This window comes from Hippoglossus stenolepis, chromosome 15, assembly GCF_022539355.2.
Source record: "Hippoglossus stenolepis isolate QCI-W04-F060 chromosome 15, HSTE1.2, whole genome shotgun sequence".
Lineage (NCBI taxonomy): Eukaryota > Metazoa > Chordata > Actinopteri > Pleuronectiformes > Pleuronectidae > Hippoglossus > Hippoglossus stenolepis.
The window spans coordinates 3778118-3791311 of record NC_061497.1 but is presented as its reverse complement, the minus strand read 5'-3'; the positions used below and the strand labels follow the sequence as shown (position 1 = coordinate 3791311).

General features: G+C 39.9%; 1 protein-coding gene across 4 annotated transcripts; it reads right to left on the bottom strand.

The window, feature by feature from the left end:
* Window positions 1-4477: 4477 nt before the first annotated feature.
* tmprss2 (transmembrane serine protease 2) lies at window positions 4478-11499 on the bottom strand. Of its 4 annotated transcripts, none has more exons than XM_047343344.1 (14): window positions 11411-11499; window positions 10009-10083; window positions 9667-9862; window positions 8466-8558; window positions 8241-8357; window positions 8034-8163; window positions 7034-7150; window positions 6841-6881; window positions 6136-6304; window positions 5852-6024; window positions 5668-5763; window positions 5365-5507; window positions 5106-5258; window positions 4478-4697 (listed from the first exon to the last, which is right to left on the bottom strand). In XM_047343344.1, the coding sequence occupies exons 2-14, from the start codon at window positions 10039-10041 to the stop codon at window positions 4689-4691; spliced, it is 1470 nt and encodes a 489-aa protein (XP_047199300.1). In that variant the 5' UTR covers window positions 10042-10083; window positions 11411-11499; the 3' UTR covers window positions 4478-4688. The 4 variants fall into 4 exon arrangements, with proteins under 4 accessions (XP_047199300.1, XP_047199302.1, XP_047199299.1 ...); XM_047343346.1 differs by having other exon boundaries at window positions 10027-10083; XM_047343343.1 differs by lacking the exon at window positions 11411-11499 and adding an exon at window positions 10621-10888.
* Between the last annotated feature and the right edge of the window lie 1695 nt (window positions 11500-13194).

Sequence of the window (13194 nt, the reverse complement as noted above, 5' to 3'; positions counted from 1 at the left end):
ACAGCCTAAATATGTGTGATGGGATTGAAGAGATAGTTCAGATACAGTAGAAGCAGCAGAGTCAGACAATAATAAATGTCTTGGAACAGATATATTTCATGTATTTACTGCAGTCTGGCTGAATAGCAGTAATATTAGACTGACTTGGCTCAATTGGTGAGTATCTATGGGATCGAATAACAAGTGAACTAATCTGTGGGGTGAGGGAAGCTGTGAAGGTGTGTGTGTGTGTGTGTGTGTGTGTGTGTGTGTGTGTGTGTGTGTGTGTGTGTGTGTGTGTGTGTGCTCTTGTACAGATGTCTTTGTGAGGACCATTTTGAGCCTACAACCTATGGAGTTTGGACATTTTGTCGGTCCTCACTTTCTGACCCACCTTTAATGGACTGTTTGGGGGTTAAGACCTGGTTTTAGGGTTAAGGTTAGAATTAGGTTAGGGTTTGGATTAGGGTTAGACATGTAGTTGTGATGATTAAGGTAAGGTTAAGGGGCTAGGGAATGCATTACGCCTGAGTGGCCTCGCTAAGATAGAAGTACAAACGTGTGTGTGTGTGTGTGTGTGTGCGCGCGCGTGCGTGTGTGGGTGTGTCCGTGCGCGTGCATTAGGACAAATAAATACACAACACACGAGCCACCACCCAGGATATGATACAGACACTTGTCTCAGTGTGACACCGTGTAAGTGAATGTGAAGGCACACAGCAGCTGGGGGCTGTTTCCCTGTTGGTTTGCTAGCTTGCTAACTTTCAAACTTGACCTTAACTTGAATGAAAGAAAACGCACACAGCAGTGAAACCAACACAGCAGAGCAGCGGTGGAGGGTCGTCGTGTGTTTTACTCAAACTAACGTCAGCAGCTCACCTGTTGATTCTGAGGAGTTCGACTTGGGTCATTTTCAGTTTCCTCACGAACAGCCTCACTGTCTGACGCACAGGGCGACACTGACACCTGCAGGAGGTTCACTGGTACTACCACTGAGAGAGCTACTGAAACATACAGTCTATACTGATAGACGAACACATTTGTTTATTTATTAATTCAGTCTGCCTGTTTATCTGTTTTTATAAATATGTTCAGTTTTGCATCTTCTGTCGTTGTATTTTTATCGGATCTGTTTGGACAGATCCGCCTTGTTTGTTTATATTATTATTAATAAGTTTTCAAAGAATGATGAATGAACACTCTTCAAGCATGGAAAACACATAGAAAACTCTAATTTTGTTCAATCATAATTATGTTTTCGTGTGCATTTAAATATGAACAAGTTATAAAGTATGTTTGAAAGTTATCCTAATTGGTTCATTTCATTTTTTTACTTGTAATTGTGCATCCATCATATGTCGTCATTATTCTATATATTTGTTTATGTTAATGTCGGTTTTTTTTTCGTGCTGCCACTTTTTTTTGTTTTTATTCTTTTTATTTACACTCTAACACTTTTATGTCTATCTTTGACTGGAGAGGGATGCCTCTTACATTTCCACCTGACAATAAAAACATGTCTGATATTTATTCAACTGAGGTTGTCTTTTTCAAGTACTGCATCAAAGTATTAACATATTAGCATTAGACAATACACTGCCAGGTCACTTTGAGTTTCCCTCTGCAGGTTGATGATTTCATCCAAACCTATAATACATCATCCTTTATTTGTTGACGATATTATTTTTCTAAATCTGCCAAAGGACTAGTAAATCATAAGAATAATAAAAGAAGTTAAATATGGCCCTCTGATTGTGATAAAGAAGAAATGCTTTGTATATTTAACATAAAATGGACTAAAATACAGTCGCTTCTGTACTATTCTACAGCCCTGATTGGTCAGGTGTTGAATTCAGTAAAGGATCAGATATCTTAAATTTGACTGTGTTCTGTGAGAAATGTTATCTTTAGTTTCATATGGGTTCATTTAAAACTTCAAACTGATAATGTTAACAAAGCCTAATTTAAGCAGGTCCCACAGACGGGTGGCTCAAACCCAAATATATATGCAGAGACCCATCAAGGTTAATGATAAATGTATAAATCAAACCTGCAGGGTGTAATAACACAGCTATTCAAGTAATGTTTGATGTGTTGCAGCTACAGGGTGGCACAGAGCAGAGCGATGAGATAGGCTCCTCTAAGCACACAATTTATGGACTCACTGTTTTTCTGTTCCCTCCTCAGTGTCCCAGCAGCAGTGTTTTTCGGTATAAAATAAAACAGTAGTAGTCTTACATGGATAATGGCTGTAAATGAAAAATAATAAACTATAATTTAACTTTGTTCGTACAGTCTAAACCACACCCACTTCTAACTCTTACCCTGCAGGTGGGAACACTTGCTTCAGAAACCTATGGGTGGTGTCGCAGAGGCTACGTCCATTTTTATATGCAGCCTATAGAGAAGCCTATGTAAATTAATGAGACCAGATCGATGAGAAAGAAAAACAGAAATTTGGAGTGAAAAATACAATTCACAGAAAAGGATGCAGTGGCTCATGGTTGGAAGTTGTTAACAAGAAAAACTTGTCCCTAGAAATGATGTAATGTTGACACTGGATTTACATAAATGTAAATCATACAGGGAGACGTCTATCTAAAATAGATTAGGTCATTTTAAAATGAGTCTTTACAGCCCTCCTCTCTCCTTTGCACCCGGCTGAGAAAAACACGTGCAGTTATCACATATGAACAAATACATACACATGCACAGAAGCATACACTGTGTGAGTAATACTCTATTTTTACTGAAAGTAAAAAGCACATTAAAAACCCCAAAAAATCACTGAGAGAAGCTTTCCTCGCTATATGCTTCAATCCTTGTAAAAGAAACCTCACCACAGGCCAGGGTGTTAGTAACATTTATTTCAATCTGACTTTTCCTGAACAGAGTCCACTTTTATTACTCCTTCAGGTTGATCCATTCAGGCCGGTGAGAACAAAACACTTGAGAATAAGGTGTACGGCAAAACAAATATGCTGATAACACTAAATTCTGTGCCGACCATCTGCACCCTCAGCAGAAATCCACATTCATCAGACCAGATTACGTTTTTCAGTCTTCAAATGTCAAATGTTGGTGAGTCTGTGTCACTGCAGCTTTAGGTTTCGGTTCTTTCTCTGACAGATGTGAACCTGACGTGGTTTCTGCTGTTGTAGAACCATCCACCTCAAGGTTCAACATTACCTCCGCCACATGTTTTCATTGCTGTTTGTCTAAATATCTTTGTCAGCAGGATGGCACAACAACTACTGAACTGATTTCCTTCAAACTTGGTGGAAGAGTGTGGGCCAAAGAGAAACCATTAACTTCTGGAGGGGTTATTGGAATATCTTTTACATTCTTTACAATTGTGAGATTATGTATTTGAGTATTTTTGTAATTTTTGTGAATTGCTCTATGAACAGGTGACATTTGGTGTAGATCTGGATACCGATTTTTCAATCAAAACAAGTAATTTTAAGGCAGTGACATTAAGGTTCCATATGGTAACAAATACTCCTTTCAACTATATCAGAGTATGAATATTTGCCTGAGTTGGATATTAACAGTTTGCAGAAAAGTGCTGTGTACATGGCATATGTATCTGATCGCAATACAAGTATGAGCAATATGGTGATAAAGTGGCCAATCAGCTTTTATTTTCTGCTCACCACAGCTGTAAAGAGAGGTCATCTGAGTTACCATAGATTTCCTGTCCAACCAGTGGGACCATTCCCCTCTGACCTCTTGAATGATTGAATCAGTGCAATCTGCAATTCTAACCTTACTGTTCTTCTTCTCACATACTGTACTACACTGTACAGCAGTACACTGTACTTTCTGCTAAGAATGTCTCCAGATCTCGCTAGATACGAATTTTAGTCGCTAGGGAAGGTGAAAAGTTGCTAATTTGTCAACACTGCTCGTGTCCCTCCTCTGTGGCAGCTCAGTTTCTGCCTTTTGAATCCACTACTATACTATGCTATATTATACCATACTTTTCTGGGCTGAACTATACTATACTAAACTATAATATGCTATGCTATGCTATGCTATGCTATGCTATGCTATGCTATGCTATGCCATACTGGGCTGAGCTATACTATACTTTTCTGGGCTGAACTATACTATACTTTTCTGGGTTAACCTATCCTGTACTGTAGTGCACTACGCTGTATTATACTACATATACTATATTGTTGTAATTTTATTATTGCACTGTACTGCATTGTACCTTTTTATCTCTGCCTTGTAAGGTGACCTTGAGTGCTGTGAAAGGTGCCTATAAATAAAATGTATTATTATTATTAGGTACTGTAGTGTACAGTACTGGACTGTGTTCTACTGTTCTGAGGTGAGAGCCAACAGGTGGATTTAATGCAGTAGTGTGGAGCCCTGGGATCTGCTCTAATAGTCACATTAACAGCAGCAGCATTGCTTCACAGTTACTTGACTGAGCAGGTGACAGCAGGCACATGTCTTCTCTGACACAATGTCAAACAGACATTTAGAATTTTGTGTGAAATTTGTTTTATTAATACAAAATAGCTTGATTTGGTTCTAATACAAAGATTAAATCTGGAGTCATAACTGCTATAGAAAAATAATTGAATGATCAGGTTTTTTTGTGTGTAAACCTTTCTTCCTTTGGATTGAAAGTGCAAAGTGTGTGAGTACCACCGATTAATCAAAGAGGTATTTCTTCATGTTTGTTGATGTTTCCATCAGTTTTTCTGTTGGAATAAAAGGAAACATTAGAATTAGATGTCAGGTGTGAGAAAGTCATTTATCTTATTCTTATCCACTACATGTCACTCATGTAAATTAGACTGAGCTGTGACTTACCCTTTGCTAAACTATTAACCCATTTACCAAACCTGACTCAAATTCAAGCAATAGCAAGCACAAAGACTCCATTGTCATATAGTTAACTTCCAATTGCTGCTTGCAGACATAAAAAAGCAATAAGTAGGGTCACTGCTGTTAATTGAGCTTGAATCGCGTCTAACGACAGACGACCTACAGTGTCTGTTAAAACCTCAAACACTGTAATAACTGTCAAGAGAACAACAATGAATATGTAAAAGTTCAAAGCTCACAATATCAGAAGGACAAATCTCTACAGAATGAACAAACTGTACCTGCATTTCTCCATGTACCCAGTCAGTGAAGTAGGTTACGTTGCCGTAGACTCCTGGCTTGTTCTTCCAAGCACATCCAAACCCCCAGCTAGTGTCCCCTGCCAGCCACCATACATTTCCCTCTTTTACCACCATAGGCCCTCCACTGTCACCCTGCATTGTGCAAGAGAAATCATATCTCAGGTTTAAGGGTGTGTGTGTGTGTGTGTGTGTGTGTGTGTGTGTGTGTGTGTGTGTGTGTGTGTGTGTGAGTGCTCACCTGACACGAGTCGACTCCTCCCTGCAGTTTCCCAGCACAGATCATGGTCTGACTCACTTGTCCATCTAACACCTGAGGAATGTTACACGTCTCTCTGCTGTAAATGGTGATCTGGGCCTGGTTTAGTATATTAGGGGAGGGTCCTGAGAAAGATTGAACACCCACAGGTAACTAATAAGCCGAGCATTCTGAAGCACTTTTGACTTGTACTTTAAGCCTTAAAAAACAGGTGACTCTTGAAGCATTTGAATCTAAGCATGCAGAAACAAACACTGTTAGCTGGCTTCTACACTCTGGGCTCACCAGACGAGCGCAATGCTCCCCATCCTGTGATCCAGGCTTGACGTCCAGGGGAGATATTCAGTCCAAAGGTGGGGAGACACACTGGCTTCACTGTGCCTGAGATAAATAACCAAGTACTTAAGAGTTGTCATTATCAAGCATTAGTCCATGTAATGAAATCAGATTTTTACTGGCCAGCACTTACTTGTAAAAGTCAGAGGTGTGTTGAGCTTTAGTAGGGCGATGTCATTGTCATTAGTTTCTGCGTTGTAATTTTCATGATTAATGATTTTGTGGACAGCTATCCCAGAGCCAAAGCTCATTTTAATCAGGTTCACGTCACCAGAGTAAACCCTCCAGTTGCCAGGATTGGAGTACCTGCCATGGGAAACAGAATGATGTGAAATATGGATTCTCTTCCTGAATATCTACCAAAAGTACATTCTAAAAACAGTGGGATCATTAATGGCGTAAAGCGTAGACGCTCACTCTTGGAAGCAGTGTGCAGCAGACACGATCCAGTAAGGGCTGATGATGGAACCTCCACAGAGGTGTTGACCACGAATCTGGAGACTGACCTGCCACGGCCACGCTCCATTCACAGCCTCCGTACCACCTACGATACGAGTACTGGGGGCTGCTGAGCTCACTCCACATGCTGAAGACACAGGTAATACAACACTTAAATGTGACTCATATATTTCATGGGTCAAACACCCCCAAAAAAATGAATTCACGTAAAACTAAACTGAGAGCGCATCCCTTCAGTCCCCTTGAATTCAATCAAGCTTCCCCAAATTTCCCACATATCAGATATCAGTTCCCTAAGTACATCTGATTATATTCATTGAGATCCATTAATTATTCTTTGGAAAGGATAGGGAAAGGGGGAAAAAAACTAATTTGAATGAGTTCTCCCCTGACCCATACCACATCCTCCCACCAAGTTATATGGAAATCTATTACATTTTTGTTTAATCTTGCTCATAAACAAACAAAGAAAGGGACAGGGTTAGAAAACAGAAGCTCCTCAGTGGAGGTTTTTAAAGTTCTGTTCTGTTTGGTGCCCTTATCCACAGGAGGTCCCAGTGTCTGTCGGGCTAAATCAATCTGTCTGAACATCTTTGCACATGATTCCATGCTTATTTCAGCACTGCAGTTACTGTATGTCCCAGTTAAAACAGTGACGCTTACCTATACAATTAAGTTTGATCGCTCTGGTGTAGCACCTTTGGCTGGAAAGAAAAGCACATAACATAAAACTGATATTTGAGACAAGAAATGCAAAAACTAAATATTTAACATTTATATAGAAGCTCCACATTAGACAGAGATAAATAACAATGACTGAGCTCACTGTGGAAATTGATCTCATCAATAAAATTACCTGTAAATGAGCTGTGATTGTATTTTTGATTTATGGGTACTCTCAGGCTTCAGCTTCATGTATCCTTCGGAGGCCAAAGAACCTGCACTGGTTTGGCTTGAGTCCACATAATCCTTCCTGTGGAAGAGACACAAGGACAAACATGTGATCAGTGAAATAAGACAAACGCACTACACTCAGCTGGAATTGGACCTTTAAATAAGTTTGGATGTCAGCCAGTCATGTCATCCAGTGTTATATGACATTATGGAGGTCCCTCCCATGTTACAATTGTGAAGAATAGGTTGATACATTTGTATTGCATGTGAAAAATATATTACTTCTCTCTTGAATCAATTCTTAAAACTAAATGTTGAATGTCTCCTTACGTTGCTTTAAAAGGCTGCAAACCTGGTTTTCAATGTCAAGTTTAGCACAACATGATAATCTGAGTATTGTTTCAGATGCTTTTCCTGTCTGACAAGGAATCATTATGAGGAAAACACAGAATTCTTGTAATCTACTAATTCCACATCTGTCTGTCTGTCTGTTTAACTGTCTGTCTGTGGAATATATCTCAATAACTGTTCACCGTCACACTTGATATGTGTAATCTTAACGGCCCAGGGAGGTGCAGTGTCAAATTTGGTGCGATTTGGACACATTCATTGTTAAAACTTGAATAAACAGGCAAACAGCGCCTGTCAGTCAGTGAAGCAGGGCAGTGTGTCCTCAGTCTGCAGATATGTTCGGATAAACAAGAGCATTGTTCGGCTGCAGGCTCAAACTGCAGGTTAGAATCACCGCCAGATCATTTTGATATTTTGATCATTTTTCATTCAGGGGTGCCGAAGAATCACTTCCTATTTAGCAATTTGTCAACAAATTAAAAGCACAACGTTTGTTTGGTTGCAACAGTGCTCTATATCGAGCTGTATTAGCAATATAAACTCTTGGAGAAACTCATAGGTGATGTGGCATGTGTTGATTTTCATACAGCGGTGAAGAAAACAGTCAGCACCTCATGTAGCCCATCTGCTCGCACACAGTCTTCCCATAGTCGTTGTTCCACTTCTCAGCGCACACGGGCATCCACCTCTGGTTGGCTGATGAGTAACTCTCCAGTATGGAGTTGGTCCCATGAAGACGAACTGTGATGCAGAGAGAACCAGGCTGCTCACCCATGTAATGCTAATACAGTATGTGCTTTGTGAGTGGCAGATCTTACAGCACTGAGATTCATCCTCTCCGTTTGGACAGTCACTGACACCATCACACCACTGCGACGAGCTCAGACACTTCCCACCGCTTCTGCATGACATCCCCAGCAAACACTGGTAGTATACTGCAAGCACACACACACACACACAGTACAGTGTAAAGCACTGATACAAGAGCACACAGGAATGTCCGGAGATGATCGTTTCACATAAAGATCTTCAGCTGAACTCACAGAAGTACCAGAGCAAGATGCCGACCACTGCCATGACGAGAACCACACACAGAGACACACACAGGATGAGTTTGCTGTTGCATCTCTTTCTCCCTGTGAAGGTGGACACAAAATAAAGTCACTGACATGGCTGATAAACTGGTCACAGCACGTCCTGCAAGATGTGCAGAGTATAACACGACAGGTTCAGAAGACACTGCACTGCAGATATGACAGACATAAACCTAAACATACTGTTTGATACAGAACTAAGAGTAAAGTTTCTTTCCTCCTGCATTATCTTTATGGCCATTTGATCATATGTACTTATATTACAATTCATGGTATTATGAACAATTAAAATCCTGTAAATAGACAGTATGTATATAATGATTGTAATGTAGAAGTCACTGTCCGCAGGGGGAACTTTGGGGCTCAATATCTTGCCCAAGGACACTTCAAAAATTCAGACAGAGCCAATTAAGGATCGAGCCATTAACCTTGGAAGACTCTCTCTACCTCCAGTGACATCAGGGAGGAGAGTTTATCATTTTGACTCAGTTTGCCGTCATAAGGAAACTTGTCATATCCTAATCTATTCTCCAAGAATTGTCAACATTTTTTTTTTTTTTTTCCAACTTATATCACTGTTACAGTTCATTATTTTGACATACTGTGGAGGTGGGTGTTAAACATTTATTTTAGGAGAGGGTCCGTGACGTTATTTAATGTTCTTCCCAGTTACGTCCCTGTTTACTCTCCTTTAGTTCAAACAAGAGTCTTTGTACGGTAAATGCCTGATAACAATGGTAACTGTGAGCACAGGTGATAATCATGTTGAACTGGAAATGACAGCAACCGTTGCAGAGTGTAACAACTTAACTGGACTCGTCATACAGCGTGTTATATTTCAAATGATTTCTTACATTAGGTATTTTTCAGCTTAGTCATACCAGACCAAGTAAGACTTTACATGGAGGGTGTGTTTAATAGCTTACACATTCAACTTTTCATTTTTTTCTTCTTTAAATATTTCCATACTCTTGCTTTGAGTAAATGAACCTGTCAAAGTCAAAATTAATGAACGATTCAGTGAAGGTGCAGTATTTGTTTCTGTTCTTATGAGTGTGTGTTTTTATCTTGTGACTGACTGGAAGTCATTGTGAACATATCTTCTTCTTCCACCTCGCAAAGTCTCACGATAACTCAGATATTACTGTACCTTTCCTTTGTCCTGTGTTATGAGGCATTTCAGGTGGGGTAGTGTGGTGGGTGTTGATGGAGGGTCCAAAAGTTGTGGGGACATAGGTGGGGGTCTCTTGTGGGAGGGCAGGGTACATCGCATTCTGTGGGCTGAATGGAGGGGGTCTTGTTTCGCCATGCTGGAACCCTCTGTTGTCGTAGACGGGAGCGCTTCCCTACATTTGAAGAGAAAAGAACGAGGACAGAATGAGAATTACAAAAATTCATGATGTTAGAATTATGTGGTGTTAAAACAGAGAGATCCTAGAAAGAGTTCACTGTTAATGAAAAGTGAAAAGACATTTAGAAATGTTGCTTGTACCTGTGAAACTGAGCGTACCTGATTATTACTCATACTGAAACTGTTCACTCAGCCTGGGCTGGGATACTGTCACGCCTGGAAAACATGAAACAGGTTTTTAAGTTAAATATTAAAAACGTTTTGCTCACAAAGCAAATACATGATGCACCGCATGACTAAATGACAGTGTTCATTGAAGCAATGATGATGACTTGAAATGCAACACAACATAGACTAAAATATATAGAAAAGCACAAAGGAGATGTAAATATCAACAACATATGTCTAACATAAAATCCACAACTCCAATGTCTCCAAAGTAGGGATTGGTAGGGCTAAACCTAATATTTCATAACCCCAAGACGATTTTATTTTTAGTCATTGAGCTGGCAAATAAATGTATATTTATATTTTTTATTGATAAAACAGAAATTTGACTGAACAGTTTTTCTATTAGAATTTGAGGTCACAAGAGGAAATGTAAAAGCTACGTAAATAAATTCATACTTAATATACATTTCTTTCATTTCTAAATACAACACCCAAAAAAACTCACACATTACCAGAGCAGGTTGACTTACCCTGAGTTTTCAAACAGTTTTATACATATATTTCCTCATGGTTACTACTTGCCTTGAGATTCCTGCCGATTCCTTCAGCGCTCTGTCCCTCCACTCCCTGTTTCCCTGCCTGTCTCATTCCTCCAAGTAATCAACAGGTGTGACCACACCTTTTCCCGCTGTGTGCACAAGCCGGCCTGTTGTACGCCACTTAGCGATATGTAACACTTCACAATGACAGGGGCAAACAGCAAGGTACTGAGAAGGGCCAGCACTGAGACTCATTAATGTCTGTCTTTCGGATAAGGGGATTGAAGTGGAATTAATGATCACAGGGCTGTGTTCATGTTTCCTTTGATTTGATATCTGATCTCATGAGGAAAAGCTCATTTAGAAACTCAGCTCAGCAGAGTGATGCTCATCTATAGTGATTTGCATGCATGATACTCTTGTGTATCTAAGTTTATAGGTTTATGTTGTAGGTTTGCATACCAGTGACTTTCCCTGGCAAATCATCAGCTCTGTCTTGTTGAATTAGCAGTTTGTGCTGTTGTTGTTCAACATTTTAAAACTATAAAAAAGACTCTCAGTCTTCTTCTTCAACTTGTAGACTTTCAAGGCCAAGCACACCCTGATTTCTGCTCGCTGCAACAAAATCTGCTTTTCCTACCTGAAACCATAAAAATCAAAAGGCACCTATAAAAAGAAGCGTCACTTTCTTAAAAATCGGAAAATGGTAACAAGTTCTACATGTTTTCCAGTCACCAATGTGCTAATTCAACTGGTGGCTAGAGGTTACTGCTCGCTCAGGATAAAATAAAGATATTAATCAGATATAAAGCTGTAAAAGATTAGATTCTTACGTTTCACATGCTATCGTCCATCATCCAAAAGAGAAGCTCACCCTCCTGTGTTTAATCAGTAACATCCAAACAAATGGCAAACACTGATGTCCCAACGACTTTCAGACCCTGTTAATACTTAACTCAGTGTTTCACTGTGTTAGCTGGCAGGAAAGAAATGTCATTCCAGCAATAGACTGTGTCATAACAGATTAACCTTATTCTTTTTACATGGGGGGGGGTGCTCTTAGATTGTACCCAACAAACACACAACTCTGATCGATCAACATGAAATAACGTTTGCACAACTGAAGTTATGGTTTACAGACTGAATTGTATCATAAAGACAGGTGACTGTTATTTACCCTACCTGTATTGATAAGTGGGGCAGTCAAATTTATAAAATCAGCCATCGCTATAAAGCAATAACATTTGACAGCATCACAAACTGCCTCCAAAGCGTGAATGGAAAATAAAGGGTATAGTGAATAGAACCTTTTTCTAATTATAACTAAGGTTAAAAATATACTTTTGTCATTATGACCTTTATTTATAGAGGGAGGTTCATTGAGAACAGTCACCCTTTTACGAGGAGGCAGTGCATTACAACAATGTATAAAACAATATAAAATGATAAGCACAGGAACATTTCCATATGCATCACCATGTTATAAAAACAAATAGGTCACAGACATCAAAATGCAGGACAACATCCATTCAAAGGCAACGTATGAGGTCACGCTGATCTATGACAAAAGGGAGCCACACAACTTTCTCATATAATTAAATAAAAATGGTAAAGTTCTGCAAAGGCCAAACATTTTCTTCTACAGGAGCCCGACTATTATCCCTTACTTGCACCAAATTGTACAAATTCCTAAATCTCACCATAGATTTTTTACATCAAGATTAATACATTATTTCTCCCGAACTTTGATGGCTTCTTCCCCAGCTCATGTCCAATCCCTTCACCTAGTTTGGTGCAAATCAGTTTGGTACTTTTTGCATAATCCTGCTGACAAAGACACAAACAAAATAAACACACACAGGTGGAAACTCAACTTCCTTGTTGTAGGTAGAAAACAGTGATGTGATATAAACTCATCCCTGGGTATAAAGCTTAAGATTCAAGATTCAGGAGTTTATTGTCGTATGCAGGATATAAGGATGAGTGACAGGATGGTTAAGATGGTGAATATCTCTTAGGTCTTCTGCACTAGTTTGATGATAAGGTACAAACCCCCAGATGTCAGGGATCACCAGCAGATGTCAGGGACATGTCCTCAGTTGTGTAACTTTGTCAGAGTGTTTCAAGCTTTTAATCACAACACACCCTCTGTAGGCCCACCACAGGCTGATCAGACCTGGTGTGTGTGTCCCTAACATCTTTGGGCCCAGTTGGGGTCATTCCTCCTGATCCAGAGTCATTGGCGTCAGCGTTCTGCAGTCCCTGATATTTCTTTTATGGTCTGGTGCACTGCTTGTCCGTGGTCTCCTGGTTCTTTGATCAAACTAAGGGGGTGATGTTGAAAATATAGCCCCTGCAGTCAACCTCCCTTTTAGCCTCATTGCTCTGCCTCAGATGCCATGTCTGCATACTACAACTACTACTTCATACTTCATCAACAGCATCCTTCCAGGGTTCTGTCAATTCTACGAAGCAGACAGCGACACACAGGGTGTTGTGTTTTTGTTGTGATGGGACTACAAGCCACATCCACCAGCATTTCCCAGTCTCTGGCTTGCTCCAACTGACCACTCTAGTGAAGGAGGCCCCTATTTATTTCAGTTTTAACTTTCAATAG